At 33.0% G+C, this 15714-nt stretch overlaps 1 protein-coding gene across 2 annotated transcripts in view; it reads right to left on the minus strand.

Moving 5' to 3' along the window:
- RASA1 (RAS p21 protein activator (GTPase activating protein) 1) overlaps positions 1-15714 on the minus strand; it is a 98582-nt gene that overhangs the window by 32143 nt on the left and 50725 nt on the right. For both annotated transcript variants that reach the window (XM_008576639.1, XM_008576641.1), the window contains exons 6-9: positions 14953-14984; positions 11164-11216; positions 8599-8749; positions 4151-4229 (exon numbers count right to left, since the gene is read on the minus strand). In XM_008576639.1, the coding sequence (XP_008574861.1) occupies positions 4151-4229; positions 8599-8749; positions 11164-11216; positions 14953-14984 (315 nt within the window). The remainder of the gene's footprint in view (positions 1-4150; positions 4230-8598; positions 8750-11163; positions 11217-14952; positions 14985-15714) is intronic.

Genomic DNA, 15714 nt, shown 5'->3' on the forward strand with positions numbered 1-15714 from the left:
TAAGCTAGAATCCAGAAGTGATGTATTTAATATCTGAAATTGGTATTACACTTTGACAAGAAGAACCAGAGTAGCATAAAAAGAACTTACTAGAGATGTATCTGAAATCAGAATTTATAAGATGAGTATGTTCCAGGTCCACACACAAAAACTGAAGAACAGTTAGTAACATTTAAAAGACATGGCCCATTTCAGATGTATAAGCCTTAACAACCAGAGAAATATGGAACAAAAATTTGGGTTTGGTACATTTAAATTCTTATTACATTTTCTAATAAGGTTGTTTTAGTATTATCCCTTTATCCTTACTTATGCAAATTATTTGTAAAATGACTTAAGAATATAAAAAACTTTAAAGGGTACTTTGGTGCCAGATGGCAAATAGTAATGACTATTTTCCTGATAATACAGACTTGTGCTTATCAATCTTTACTTCAATATTAGTATTAGCTGCAGAATGGGGCATATTTGTAGTCTGTTAACTAAGACATATTACTACGCTAATATTTGGATTTAAATACTGATTTCAAGTAATATAGATACATCTTTTAAAAATTAAATATTAAGGTTGGGCCTGTTACACTGATCTACAAATTTTAAAAGATTCCAATATAGTAGGCAATATAGGCAAGAACACAACTTCACTTTCCATGTCCTAGTAAATCACTGGATGATAGGAAGGAAGGCTTCTCTATGTGTTCCTTATCTCTGCCTACTCTACACAGTTCTGGACAAGGATATCTCAGATCATATACATTCCTCCCAAGCGTAGTAAATAATCTGATCAGTGAGAGTGTAATAACTATTGAACCAAGCTTTTGCCTACAAGTTAGGTATGAAGGCTCCTGAAATCAGACTTTAGTTGCAAATCCTGCCTATATCCCTTAATGGCTAGGAAAACCCCATCTAATAAATTAACTCAATAAATGTTTGCTGGGTGCCAGGCATTGTTCTAGTTCCTGAGATATATGAGTGAACAAAATCAAAGATCCTATCCTCACGAGATTTATATTTTAACCAGAGAAAAAGATAATAAACATAATAAGCAAACTATTGTATGTCAGAATATGGTAAGTGCCTTCCAAGATAGAGCAAATTGCAGTGTTAGGCAACTGGATATATGAGGGAAAATCATTTTGGGTATAGTGAACAGCTACAGCAAAGACCCTAAGGAAGGAAAGAGCCTAGCATATTTCGCTCACACACGCATGCACGCGTGCGCGCGCAAACACACACACACACACACACACACACACAGCCCAGAAGCAAGTATGAGTGGAAAAGAGTGAGAGAAGGAGAAAGGGAGGAGTCACAGAACTAATGGGATGCCAGTGTAGGGTCTTGTTTATCACTGTAAGGACTTTGGCTTTTACTATCAATGAAATGTAGAACATCTGTAAGTATTAAACAGAGGAGTGACATGGCCTGACCCACATTTTAAATGGATACCCCTCACTGTCATCCAGTGTAAACGGACAAAAGTGGAAACAGGGAGATGAAGTCAGATTCTGGTGATGATCATATTTTAGATATATTTTGAAAGCAGAGTCAGCGTGATGTTCCCAACAGATTAGATACATAGAGAGTATAGAAAAGAGAAGAATCAAGGATGACTCGATGCCTTAAGTAATTCACCTAACCTCTCTGGTCTCAGTTTCCCTATCTGTAAAATAGGCACAATTATACAGTCAACCTCATCAAGTCATTGAAAAACTAAATGAATTAATTCATATAAAAAACAGTGCCTAAAATACAGTGTTCAAATATGTTACTTATTTTTATTCCAGAGTGTGTTGTCTCATAAGGCTCCTTCTCTTCTTAATGCCTGTTTCAAGAAGTGTTAGTTCCAGGAAGTAAGCAGACCTAGCTAAGACTGTGCTCCTGCTGTTCCAGCATCTTAGCGTGAGTCTAGGTAGGCAGATTCATATGGAGGGGGTTGTCGGAGCAGACGAAGGGGGAGCTGATTTTGCTAGATAATCAGTTTGTCCATTAGTAAAAGGATATTACTAGCCTTTGTGTTCTCTAATCGTTAGAATCCTGCTGGAAGGATAAGTGAGTGTTATGATCCCTCACACTTCTACTGTGACCTACTTTCGCTCCAGGCTCAAATTAAGAGACTACAAATGGCATTTAATATTTTCTGTGTAGCAATGAAATTGCTTTTTAATCAGCATCAGTTATTTTTGAAGTATTCACTGATTTTACGCACTTTGCAAAAGACAACAATTTGAGATTTGTTCTGTTATGAAACAGTAATACAAACAAGAGTGAAGCACACTACATATTTGAAGTATTCTTAAAGCAACATTACAACTTGTGTATTAAAAGTTTACTAGATGTCACATGCTACTTACTTATTTTTCTAACTGTAAAAAATTAAGTTAGAAAATTTCAAGCATAAATTCAGGATGGGAAAAAATTATGATTAAATTTGTAGATAAATAAAATTTATGGACCTATGAAAAAAATTAAAACCATCACTACCTCAAACATCCAATCTGAATTAGAATTAAGGACATAGCAATGGAACTGTATGGTGTGATCTATCATCTAGAGACAAAGGTACCTCTCTTACCCTTAATAAAAGACCCTCAGCAGAGGATTCTATATAGTGCACACCACACTATGTTCCCCCCCCCCAAAGAAAATCTGTTTTACACATGTAGCAATTAGAACAGTGAGCAGAAAAGGTCTGCTAGAACTACCAATAAAAGTGGTACCTCCAAGTTGACTAGTTATTAGAAAGTTGTCCAAGAAGAAAACAAACCTTGAGATGAATTTTAAACTAGCAGTATTCATATGGGCAGAGAGGGAGAGACTGACATGGAGACAGGAAAGAGCACAATGAAATGTAAGACATATTAGTGACAATACAGGCAGAGTGAAGTGGGTTCTTCCTGCTGGAGAGTAGAATCATCAATTCAATTAATATTTATTGAATGCATACCTAATGTCAGGTACTGTGCTAGACCCTGGGGAAAAACAATTCAAAGGAAAAAAAATATCTGCTCTCATGGACCTCACATTCTACTAGAAATGCATGAGGAAATGAAGAAAGATATATTATTAAAATATGGTAAGACTATAACGATTCTTGAACTTATATTTAGCTTTAGAATAATGATTTCCCTCCTCAGTAACTGCAATGAGTAGTAGGTATAAGCATCTAAAATTAACTTGTTAGGAGGAGGAAAAAATTGTGAGAATAGAGATATTACAAGTTACTGTACAATTTCAACTGGGTACCCAAAATCTCTCTCACAATCCCTCTTTATGTCCCTGGGATATCACTAGCTCCATTTTCCATACAGCAAAATTTTAACCACTATTGAAGCACTTTTTTCTAACCCCTGCTACCCCTATCCCTACCACACTTCCAGAAATTATAATTAGCAAGAAACAGAGGCTAATCACCCTGTGCTTTATTAAGCAACTAATATTTAACAGGTTCTCTCGTTCAAGGCCAATCTTTCCTCTTATGTTCTGGATTTTACTCACTTTTGCCCTCTTTAGGACCTTGTTACATCAGATACTGCCACTACCCATCTTCCACCCATCACTGTCACTTATCTCTTATAGTCTTTACTCAAAGAATACAGACAATGCTCAAACTCATCATAAAACTATAGGCTAATGAAAAGAGAAATAAAACATATAAACCCCTTTTAGCCCTAACCTCTCCTATCATTTTTTATTTCCTTTCCTTACTGGCTGTGGCTGTAATTTATCCCTGCTATCTCTACTTATGCCTCCAAATAAACTCACTCCCTGACCTGGTGCAAGTTGGCTTCTACCTCCACCACTGCTTCTATTCTCAAAAAGTCACCTAGGCCTTCCTAACTATCTAGAATCAACAGAGAAAAACTAAGGGATTCTCTTATAATTAGTGTTTTAAAAGAATCTAAATAAACTACAGTTAAAATTTTTTTTTTCTTTTCTTTTCTTTTTGTTTTTTGCAGCTGGCCGGTGTGGGGATCCAAACCCTTTACCTTGGTGTTGTAACACTGCACTCTAACCAACTGAGTCAAATGGCCAGCCCCAGTTTTAAATTTTATACAATTTCAACTGCATGAATGCATGCATAAACAGACCAACAAAATGCATTTTAAAATAAAATGCTAATTAGTGCAAAAAGGAAAACAACACTGACCTGCATTGGTACAGGTTCCTTAAGATAATACCCTTCAACAATCTGTTCTTTTCGATAATGATCTATGATGTCCCCAATGCTGTTAAAATAAAAATTACTAACATTGACATAATCTGTCTCATAAAAATGCAAACTTTTAAAATACACATAAACCTTGTTACCAAGGATTATCTATTAGCAAGTTTTTTTCCCAAAGCATATAACCTGAATATATTTAATAGAATAAATGATAAAAATAGTCACATTATTTCAGAAAAACAAGAATGTTCCCAACATAGGTTTACAGGTCAGAATACTTGAATCAGAAATTTCAATTTCCTATTACACGTCAAGTGGACAGCCACGTAAATAATGCCATATTCAGAGTCAACGTAAAGAAATGATTAAAAGTCTACTTTCTCACAAGAGTATTTCTGAGATACTGACAATGAAGAACTGACAGAGAAATGGTATTTATTTAGGGAGTAGAGTTCATTTTAATCATCAAAACATTTACACATTCTGCTTTTATATCAGAGGCAGTTAGGTCATAAAACACATGAATAGCAAGTGAGAATAGAGGCAAAACAAAAAAGAAAAGACAGGAAAATCAGGAGCTAATCTTATACGTAGGATTGTTGTGATGGGGGAAAGGCTTATTGATAAATTTGATAAAAAGTGCTATAAACTGTTCTGAATATTTGGGAAATATTGGAAATAAAACAAAACTGAAAATACAATTATATAATGTATTTTAACACAAATTTTAGCACGCTATGAGATTTTTTTTTTTTAAATATAAAAGCATGCTTCTCTATAATCAATAGGCCCCTTTTGTCCTGAATATTTAAATACTGGAATTTTAAAACTTCCTTTAATATCCTGGAGAATGGGTATTTTTGAGCCACCTAAGAAACATTTCTCCAAACAGATCTTGTTTAACCTACCACTTGATTTTTTTAAATAGTTCTTCCTACTGATACAATAATTGGAATATATATGCATGTCTGTATTTCAAGTCTGTTGTTTTGGTTTTTGACATTATTTATATTTGGTTTAAGTTAATTTTGTAGTAGAGGAAAGACACCTTTTATTTGGCGTGACACACATACTTATACACATACACACACACATCTCTCCAAATATATACACACACACCACACACACATACATATATACCTTCGAATATAAGATATCTTTCCTATATTATAAAATTAATTTAAACCAAATATAAATAATGTTAAAAAGCAAAACAAGAGACTTAAAAAACATGAACATGAACTAAATACTGGCAGAGGGGTAGAGTAAAAATGAGACAAAAAGATATTATCATAAAAAGGACAAGGAAGGCTATAAGTTTTTAAAGTAAAAATGTAATACCACATAAATCCAAAAATGTTAAAAGAAAAATGAAAATCAGGAAATATATTTGAAGATAGCTAAGATACCACCACAGAGATGACTATTGTGTTTTAAAGCAAAAAACATCAATTTATGAAAATCAGTGAACATCAAAGGTTTCTGGCTCAGTAACGGTAAAATGCAGTCTATCCTTTGTAGCACACCTCAATGTTACAATATTATTGTTTTCTATAAGCTGAAAGAATAGGGAACTGTTGTGAAGTATGGGTCATATTATCCAGGAGCAAATTTAAAAGTGTGTGGCAACTGGTCGGATATGTTTTTACCAATAAGTTGGACTTACAAGCTTTAAAAAAAAAATTAGTCTTCAGTTCATATTCTACCCACACAGACCTAAAGAAACAGTCAAGAGAGACACAACAAACCAAAATTTCATGGACATTCCATAAAAGCTCTAGCCATGAAATCAGACAAATTTACATCTCAGAAAACTGAAACATGTTCAGTATAAATTTATTTGTGAAGTAAATGTGAGTTTCTAGAAACACTATGTCCAGTACCTTACTTTTAGTGATGCACTTAGTACATAAAACTGTGTACCCCTCTTCCTGAAGCCTAGAAAATGTTGATAGTCTTCAAGGTCTGACCAAAATCCTCCCTCCTCCTCCTCACCACCACCTGAACTACTCTCTTTCCTGCTGATTCCCAAGCATATCTGTACATTCCCTAAACTTATCATAGTCTGCATACCATCTTTTCTAATAGACTCGACTTTTCTAATTTTTGCACCAATAATGCAGAAATTGTATCTTTTTTCTTTAATGTATATGCACAGGACCTGCACAGTATACTTCACAAAGTAGATTGGTCAATAAATGTTTGTTGAATTAAATTTGCTATTAAATGCCTCTCCTACTTTTCTAAAATTTTTGATGTAGGAACATTAAAGTTGGATCATAACAGTTTCTAATTGAAAGAGACATAACCGTTACCTCTTTTTACCAAAATCTAACATACCAGTTAATGGAGAGACAGAACAACACAGAATGGCTGTATTAAATAGATTTATTAAATAATCTTACTTTATACATCTATATCCAAACAATAAATGATAATCACAAAAATGTATCTTCCTAGGAATTATTTCCCAGGAATTATTACTGACATTAATGATGAAATGGAGTGTGTGTATGTATATATATATATATATATATATATATATATTTCAAATCAACTGTAAAAACTGCCAAACACCAGATTCACATAATTTTGGCTTTAAAAAAAAAAAGAAAAATTAACAACACCGGAAACAACTTTATAAGATGAACATATTTATAGGGAAAATAAAATGTCTAAAAGGTTTAGGTGAATGGTCAAGGCCACTAAATTAGCATATATTTAACTTTTTTTTTTTTTAAAGTCTCCATTTTATAAGTAGACTAATAGTTTTCCAATAATTTAGAAAGAAATGTACTTCAAATACTTCTTTCTTCTTGTTCCATTACAGTCTTTATCAACAAAGAGACTACTTTTATATGTTCTACCAACTCTCTCCAGTATGTAGAAAGAATTTCCATCTTTGCAGAATGTAGGTATCCTAAGGATGCTTAAGTCAATAAACAAAACATACTTCTAAAAATATAAATCTATGTAAATTATTTTACCCTTATAAAAATCTCAATATGGGCATTTATTAATTCAGTTAAGAATACGCTGTATTTTCCATTTATAATTTTATATGTTCCAAATCTCTGGAAAACTGGACAATGGGAAAAATTAATTTACCTTCATAAGATCTCAAACTTCAGATAGCTGGATTTTCAGTGAGGATGTCTAGAACCCAGATTGTAATGTAGAAGGTACTCAAGCAGCTTATACATGAGGTGTACAAAAGAATCCAACTGCCTAGACTCACATCTTCCATTTGATGTCTTATACGTAACTGTCCACTGAACTTCTGGTAAGCAACTAGAAGAACTTGATTTTGGTTTTTTGTTTTCTTTTGTTTTCCAGATAAACCAACTGCTGGATCTCTATATACTCAAAGGTCAAGCTGGAATTGAGAGAAATTCTAATTGGGATGGTGAATGCTGCTGTGGTACTGAGGGATTTCACTAGGTAATGTCAGTATTTTAGAACAAGTTTATGCCAGCCTCCAAAAGAGGAAAACAATGCTACTACTGTAAAGTTATCAGGTGTGGGGAAAACTTTACATCCAGAAAAAGATTACTTTCTATTTTACAGAAAAAAATGCTGATATTCTATCATATGCTTTCCTGTACTACTTTATTCTCTTAAGTAACTAAAATTCATCCTGAGTTTTGAGACAAGCAAAGAGTTTACTCTGAAGGTAAGAAGTAGTATGGGCCAGCCCCGTGGCGCACTCAGGAGAGTGCGGCGCTGGGAGCGCGGTGACACTCCCGCCGCAGGTTCGGATCCTATATAGGACTGGCCAGTGCACTCACTGGCTGAGTGCGGTGCGGGCGACCCCACACCAAGGGTTGTGATCCCCTTACCGGTCACGAAAAAGACAAACAGGTTCGGATCCTATATAGGACTGGCCAGTGCACTCACTGGCTGAGTGCGGTGCGGGTGACCCCACACCAAGGGTTGTGATCCCCTTACCGGTCACGAAAAAGACAAAAAAAAAAAAAAAATGAAGGTAAGAAGTAGAAACCAGTAATTACAAATAAGAAATACCAACTTGAGAACAACCCAATTACATGGTAACATCTGTACAAGTCTCAAGTAACATTTTAGAAACCCTTTTTTCCTATTAAAATGTCTCACTGATAAAAGAATATATTTTCATTTTCTTAGATTAGATGGTTTGCTCCTCCTGCATATATGTATTTAGCATATTTGTTGCAAATAGATTGTGTATAATTATTTTGGAAAGAAACAAATTACAAGTCATTAATTTATATTCATGTTTGATACTGTCTAAAAAATTCTTGGACACAACTGCTACTAAATTATAGTAAAGATCTTGTAATTTTAAAAAGTCGGGAACTTTCATATGATTTTGAATCTGATATTCTAGATTATCAAGATTTCAACTATTTTTGCCAAAAATAAGAGATAACTAAAAACTTCTAACGATTTACCTGTTATAATATCGGCCTCCCATCATAAACTGATTGTTTGGTGTTGGACATATTTTAAATCGCTGAATATTTTCATTGGTCCGAAAATAAAGTGAATAATCACCAGGAGTATTATCTGAGGGCCTCACAAGAAAACTGCAGACTTGGCCAACTGTAAAAATTAAGCTGTTAGTTTTATTCCCTAATTATCAAATAAAAAAGAAAAGGTGTTAAGTAGTATAATTACAATGTACATTCAAAGTATTAAACATATGTAAATTTTCACCAGGAATTGTTTTTTTAAGACAGCTTACAACAATTTTTTTTGGTATTTTCTAGTTTATGATTCACAACCACCAATGTTGCTTGCCTACTATATCTCTGATATAGCTTACCAACTTTATTACATAAAAATACAGAACAGAATTTCTGCAGTAGTAACTTCTGGTCAATAATGTCTGTGCCCATCTATCAAAACCCAAAAAGAATAAACTAACCACAGTTAGGGGATACTGGCTAAAACTGCTACACTCTGTTTGTAAATCCCCTTATTAAAATTCTAAAAACTTCAAACCAATTTTGCTTGGGAATACTCTGCATCTTATCAGTATTTCCAATTAATCATTAAAAAGTAATGACTGCTATAAAAGAGAATAGTACCAAAAGCTTACAAAGGTAGATTTGAAACAAGTGAAATATTTGTGTGAATTATCAAAACCAAAGCACAGGCACTGTTTTATTCAACAGGTATGATCCTGGTATGATACTAAGAAGACATACAGATGCAAATTTTCATATATTAAATATTTTCATGTTAATTTTAGGGAAGTTTTTTGACATCTTCAATTGGCAGTGACTCTTAATACTAAAATGCTTTGCTTTTTCTCCATTTAAGTCCTAACGACAGAGAAAAGATCAGAACTTGACTGTTTTTAGGAACACATAATAAACACTTAGAATATCTGATGTAATTTTTGTGTAAATTATTAATAGTTCAGTCATCTAGCCAAGGCACTTACTATCAAGTAACTTCATGTTCAATACAAAGAAGTAAAAAAATAAACCTTTTAAAATGGAATCTTCAAGGCTTAATACATAAGTAAAAAAAAAAGTTGCAGAAATGAACTAAAAGTACAATTTAATGTAGGCTGCAATGAAGGTGTTCCTAAATTGATACAACAAATCTTGGTGACAAGAATCCAGAATACTCTCTACGTTTCTTATAGAATATAAGATAGGAATTATGTACAAAATTGTCCGTACAAGTGCTTATGTGTACTTTTCAGGGGAGAAAATCTCGCCAGATTCTCAAAAGAGCAAATGACCCCCAAAAAATACAAACTAACATGAGGAAATTAAGTTTAGCTCCTTTTCAACTTTACATGGCTAAAACAAGAGAGAGTGCCTGAAATATTTAGCGGTACAAGTTTCAAAATATAAACTTATATACAAAATCCAATAAATTCACTAAAATAAATATATCTGGCCCCACTTTGAAAGCTGACAGCATGTCATTTTGGTTTAGCATTTGGTCTCTATTCCTCCCATACAGCATTATCATGTTCTTTATTTTTTGAACCTACTTAACCTATATCCTCACAACAAAATTAAGTCCTCCAAAAACTGCCTCAAATCTTTCAAGAGTAAAGTCTTAAAGTGAAGTGCTTTACGGCTTAAAACAACAATTCAGATCACATTTTTAATAATCAGAAGTTTACTCACCATAAGAATCTATTTCACCAAATACAGAAACTTCTACACAATGGTATTTTTAAAGAACTAAGACTTCTAAATTATATGTTATGGCTTAAACTTGTCTCAAATCTTTATATGATGTGTTTTATTGAACAAATATTTGGTAATTATATTAATTCAGCCTTAAATATTTAGTAAGAATTAACAATTACAGAATGCTTTTTATTTTAAATAATAATCCCATAATAGAAGTCAATTTTTACTTGCCATTTCTCTAAAACCATGAGAGTTTTGGAAAATATTAAAATTAATACATTTTAAATAAGGCTCAATTATATAATCCCACAAGTGCACAAAGATAAAGACAATAATGTTTGCTGTAGCTGAATGATGAAAAAAATTAAAACAATACAATATCTTTCTACAGAGGACTGGTAAATTCTGGTATTTATATAATGGAAAGCTTCTGGACATTAAAAAGAATAATGAAAATTTGTATCTGTAGATACGGGATGATCTCCCAATATATATCCTAACAGGAAAAAAATGTGTTGCATATTCCTGTAAGTGTGTGTATGTGTAGGGGTAAGAAAGGAAGATATACACAGAAAACTTCTAGAAATAGATAGGAAAAAATTGTTTTCTAGTATTATTTCTGAGGAAGAGGATAGGGGTGTAGGGTAGAAGAAAAATCGACTTCACTAAATTTTATATTACATATATGATTCAACCAAAAACAAAAACAAAAATACCAGCTTTTCAATGCTGGCCAAGAAATTACAATATACATAAATATTAACTGAATGCAAAGGCAAAGTACACAATAAATGATTGATTCTTTTATTCTTTTTAAATAAAGACATTAGAAAAGGCAAGTGAATATACAAGTACCTGTCATTAGTAAATTGTAAGCTTCTTGTTTGGAAATCTTCCCATGAAACCATCTTAAAAAGAGAACAAATTAAATAATATAAATCAAAAGTCCTTTTTGCCATTATCATATGATCAAAACTAAACAACCAACATGAGTATAATTCAAGCTGACAGAATGAAATAAATGCAACACAGTTGATCAAATTCTCTCATTCCCATTACTTCTGTTAGTACATTTTGTAAACATGTTATGCTTAATTTCAATAAAATAAAAAAACTAGGAACTATCTAGTATAAACTATAATTTCCATATTATCAATACAAAAATATCAATGATTTTAATCCTCATAATGACAAACTGTTATGTGCTTACTTCATAGTTAGGTCTTTTTTCTTTTTTGGAACTTTGGGGCAGAAAGGGTAGCATAGGTAGAGCCTACTCCAGAATTGCCCAGAAAAAAAAGAAATTAATGAATTATATTTTCTCATATTTTTCTCCAAGTATATTTTCCTATAACATATATTAAATTCTCTCCTCAAGTAAAATCAAGATGTTGTTGCATACTTTATTAAAAGCTAGAAAATAAGATTGGGTGATGCAAATGAGTGGATATCAATATCAAGAATTGAAAGAAAAGAAGAACTTAGTGTTCCTAATTATATTTGAGCTAATGGCCGATCAAATTAGATTATTAAAGTATTTAAATTCTGTATTCTTAAATTATGCCTTTAGAAATTATTATAAATGGCAGTATAGTCGATATACAGCATACACACTAAGATAAATCTCTTATTTTCCTGAAGCCCTATTATCTATCTTGCTGATAAACACATTTTAATGCCAAGCTGACAATTCCAGATCACCTCTCTATCACTTTGCTGTATCTCAGGATCTACAATTATTCTTAATGATGGATTAAAGAACAAGTTAGAAAGTAAATATGTTACAAGACTAAAACATATAAGTGCTCTAAAATTCTGTATTACAGATTTAGATGTTGTTCACACTATCCATAAAATTATTCTTGTTCAAATTATCCATACTATTACTGGTATAAGTATGAAAATACTGAATTTTTACTTTTTCACAAGAATGAAAGTTAAACTTTTAAATTCTCTCTTGAACGCTACACCAACCATTAATTCACTAATGCAGATTTCCTGGTCCTCCCAGTGCTAATTAGGAATGATACAAAGAGAGTATCTAACAACTAAAGCAGTCTAGACTGTCTTAAAAGGTAGTGAGGCTCCATACTGCATTCAAGCATAGGTTAAATGACCATTCACTACAAATGTTAGAACAGGATTTCTTTATTCTGGGGGCAAGTCAACTACATGACCTCCAAAGCTAATCCTATGTTATTATAGCTAGAAAAAAAGAAAATTCAAAGGGAAGGGGAAAGCAACAGATGAGGTTTAGAGATGAACGAGATTTTTAGAATAAGAAGACAGTCTGAAGCCAAAATGGCAATATCATTTTCTGAAGAGATTAGAGTTTCATTCATTTAGATGTTTATTACTATACAAAATTTATGTACTGTATTTCAAGCACACAAGTTTGTACCAGTGATAAAAAGATGAGTCCCTACTCTTAAGAAGTCCCCACTCCAGTTAGAAAAATATATATAAATACTGTGTAACTATAAAAACAATGTAGAAAATAGAATAAGTGCAGTGATGTGCTAAGGTATTCGCTGAGGACATTTTGAGAATAACAGAGACGGGCACCAATTCTTTAGTGTGTAGGGGAAAAGAGGAAGGAAGACTTCCTTGGGGGGAATGGTAAATGAGCTAAGCCTTTAAGTATGAATGGAGAGGAAGTCTGGCCTAGGAAGCAGATTGAGCAAAGGTGTAAAGGAGACAAACAGTATTATGCGTTTGGAAACCTACAAACTGGACAGTATAAAACTAGAAATGGCAAGTGATAGGACTTAGTAAAGGACATAAGAGCCAGATCACAGATGGTCTTTTCCAGCTCTGCCAAAGTAAAGATAGTAAAAAAATCAGTTAAGGATTTTAGGTGAGGCCGTGATAGTGAGAAATCAGATATGTGTTTTAAGTATATCATTCTGGGTACTGAGAAAGGATTTGAGGAGACTAAAGAATCAAGAGAGATCAACTTAGAGATTACTACTAGAATAAGGTTATTTAAGACTGAGAAGAGGGCAATCATTCGAGAAATATTTTAGGAGATAAAATCATCAGGACTTGGTACCTACACTGTAGAAATAGGGAGCTGGAAAGAAATTCAGTCAAAGTTATACTAACTATTTAATCTCAAAGGGTACTCACAGATGTTACTGAGGACCCTTTAAGAATTTAAGACACTTCACTGCCACAGTCCTCAGAAATTAAAGGGAGCAGATACACATAAAATAAACAAACAATACAAATTTAGCTTATGCTAAATACCATATGAGTAATAAATTATAAAGTAAAAAAATGGAAGAATGACAATAGTATTAAATAAGAGACTTCCAGTGAAAGTGGGATTTATACTTTATACTTTGGGAAAACTGAATGTAGCTTTAAATATTTAAAGGCATTTGACCCACTTTTTTAATTTAAAAATCTATGCTATTTATTTAAATTAGGGATAAAAATCTAGATTTAAGTAGTTTCCCCTGAAAATCAGGATTTCATAATACTAGGCTCACATTATTCCACACATCAACTAGACAGAGTGGTCACCTTACAACAGGGAGACACTTTCTGATTTTTTACTTCCCATAGTCTTCCCTAACACCAAGAGTGAATGTCAGTTGACATTTATCACCATGCTTAACAGTGTTTTGTTTTCTGACAGAAGGGAAATAGTTTCATGTACACCTTGATCTCTATCAAAGAGGGAAAATAAGAAAGAGCAAGATAATTGTGTTTGGAGAAAAATGGGAATATATATACCTGACCCACTTCACTTGCTTACATTGTCTTTATCTATCTGATTACTCCAAGCAGTAATCAGAATTTGCAGCACCTGACTTCAAACTAATATAATCAATAAGGTACAGTCTCACTAATGGAGTCTATTTATAGCCACATGAAACAATAAAAAAAAATAAATAAACTCAGAAGGTATCTGATATATTCCACTTAAGGAAGGGCAGGGAGCTAAGTAGGGTGACTGCAAATGGAGTATTCAGTTTAATGTTTTTTATGTTCTAATGGTTAGATAACAGAAAAAGAAAATACTTGAGGCAAGCCTTACATTCCATTCATAAATGCTGACAGGATGGGAAGAAAAAAGTGGTCTACTGAGAATACATTAGAAGATGAACAGTTTATTAGAATTGGGATTAACAGTTATGATCTTTAAAAGAAAACTGATATACATAAAATCATCTGGGAAGGTTATGAAAAGAAAGACCTTGCAATATCTTACTAAAATGGTGAAGAACCATGATCTTGGGGAAAAGTTCTCCGACCCCCCCCCATCCCCAAAAAGCCTGAACTATAAAATGCATAAAAAAAGACGTGGCTATAAAAACAAGAAATACTATGAATAATCAATAAAAAAAGAAAGAAAAATGTGAGGAACTGTGATACTCCTGATGTTATTAATGTAATGTTTACCAGAAAGTCTTTAGTTTGGTGATAAAAGTTGTATGTACATATAGGCCACCTTTTATTTTTTTAAAAAAACTTTACACTAGGTCCTTAAGAAAATATTTAGACATCAGTTCCCTGAGCCAAATAAAAAAAAAATTAATCAGTCTAAAAATCCTTTTAAAATACATATTGGCCAACATTTTCCAATTAATAGGTTTACAATATATTTTTTTCTTTTCATAATTAACACAAACTCACATTTTGCCTTCATGTGGATCTTCTTCCCGGCCCTAAAGGGAAGACATTAAGACAGTATTTTATGTAATTAATTATTAATCTACTTTTATTAAAAACATATCTTCAAACATATCTCCACACTGCCCTTCATATTTGTGTATCCAAGAAAAGATGTTTCTGTTCAAGACATTATATCTTTCCACAACTCTCTCCCTTACTCTTCTCTCATCGCCATTATCCTAATTCAGACCCCCTCCCTTTTCTTAAACTATTACAGGAGCCCAACTAGTCTAATTACCTCCATGTCCCACCCCACCATTCCAACCTGGATTCATTTTAATGCGGCTTTGCCCTGCATTAAGAAAAACCAAACCTAAGAAAAACCAAACTAAACAAAAACAAAAAAATTTTAAAGCGAACTTTTAATACCTCTCTATTGTCTACAAATTCCTCATTCTACAAAGTCCTTTTTACCGTAAAACTCAAGTCTGTATTTCCTGTCTCATACTACCAATTCTCTTTAGGTACTTATACTATGGTCACACATAACTACCTATTTTCTAGTTCTCCCACCACTGTAGCTTGTTCATTTTATTCCTAGAATGTCCTTTCTACTCACTGCTTCCTACCCATCAGATAAAACCTAAATCATCTAGGCAGCATCTATATCAAATGCTACTGTCTCAGTGAGACATTCTGAGTCCCTAAAGAGTGAATATCAAGTTTTACCTTGAATTCAAAAGACATCCTTTTGGGGGGGGGGGGGGGGGGGGGGGGGGGGGG

Source organism: Galeopterus variegatus, unplaced genomic scaffold, assembly GCF_000696425.1.
Source record: "Galeopterus variegatus unplaced genomic scaffold, G_variegatus-3.0.2 Scaffold1382, whole genome shotgun sequence".
In the NCBI taxonomy this organism is placed as follows: Eukaryota; Metazoa; Chordata; class Mammalia; order Dermoptera; family Cynocephalidae; genus Galeopterus; species Galeopterus variegatus.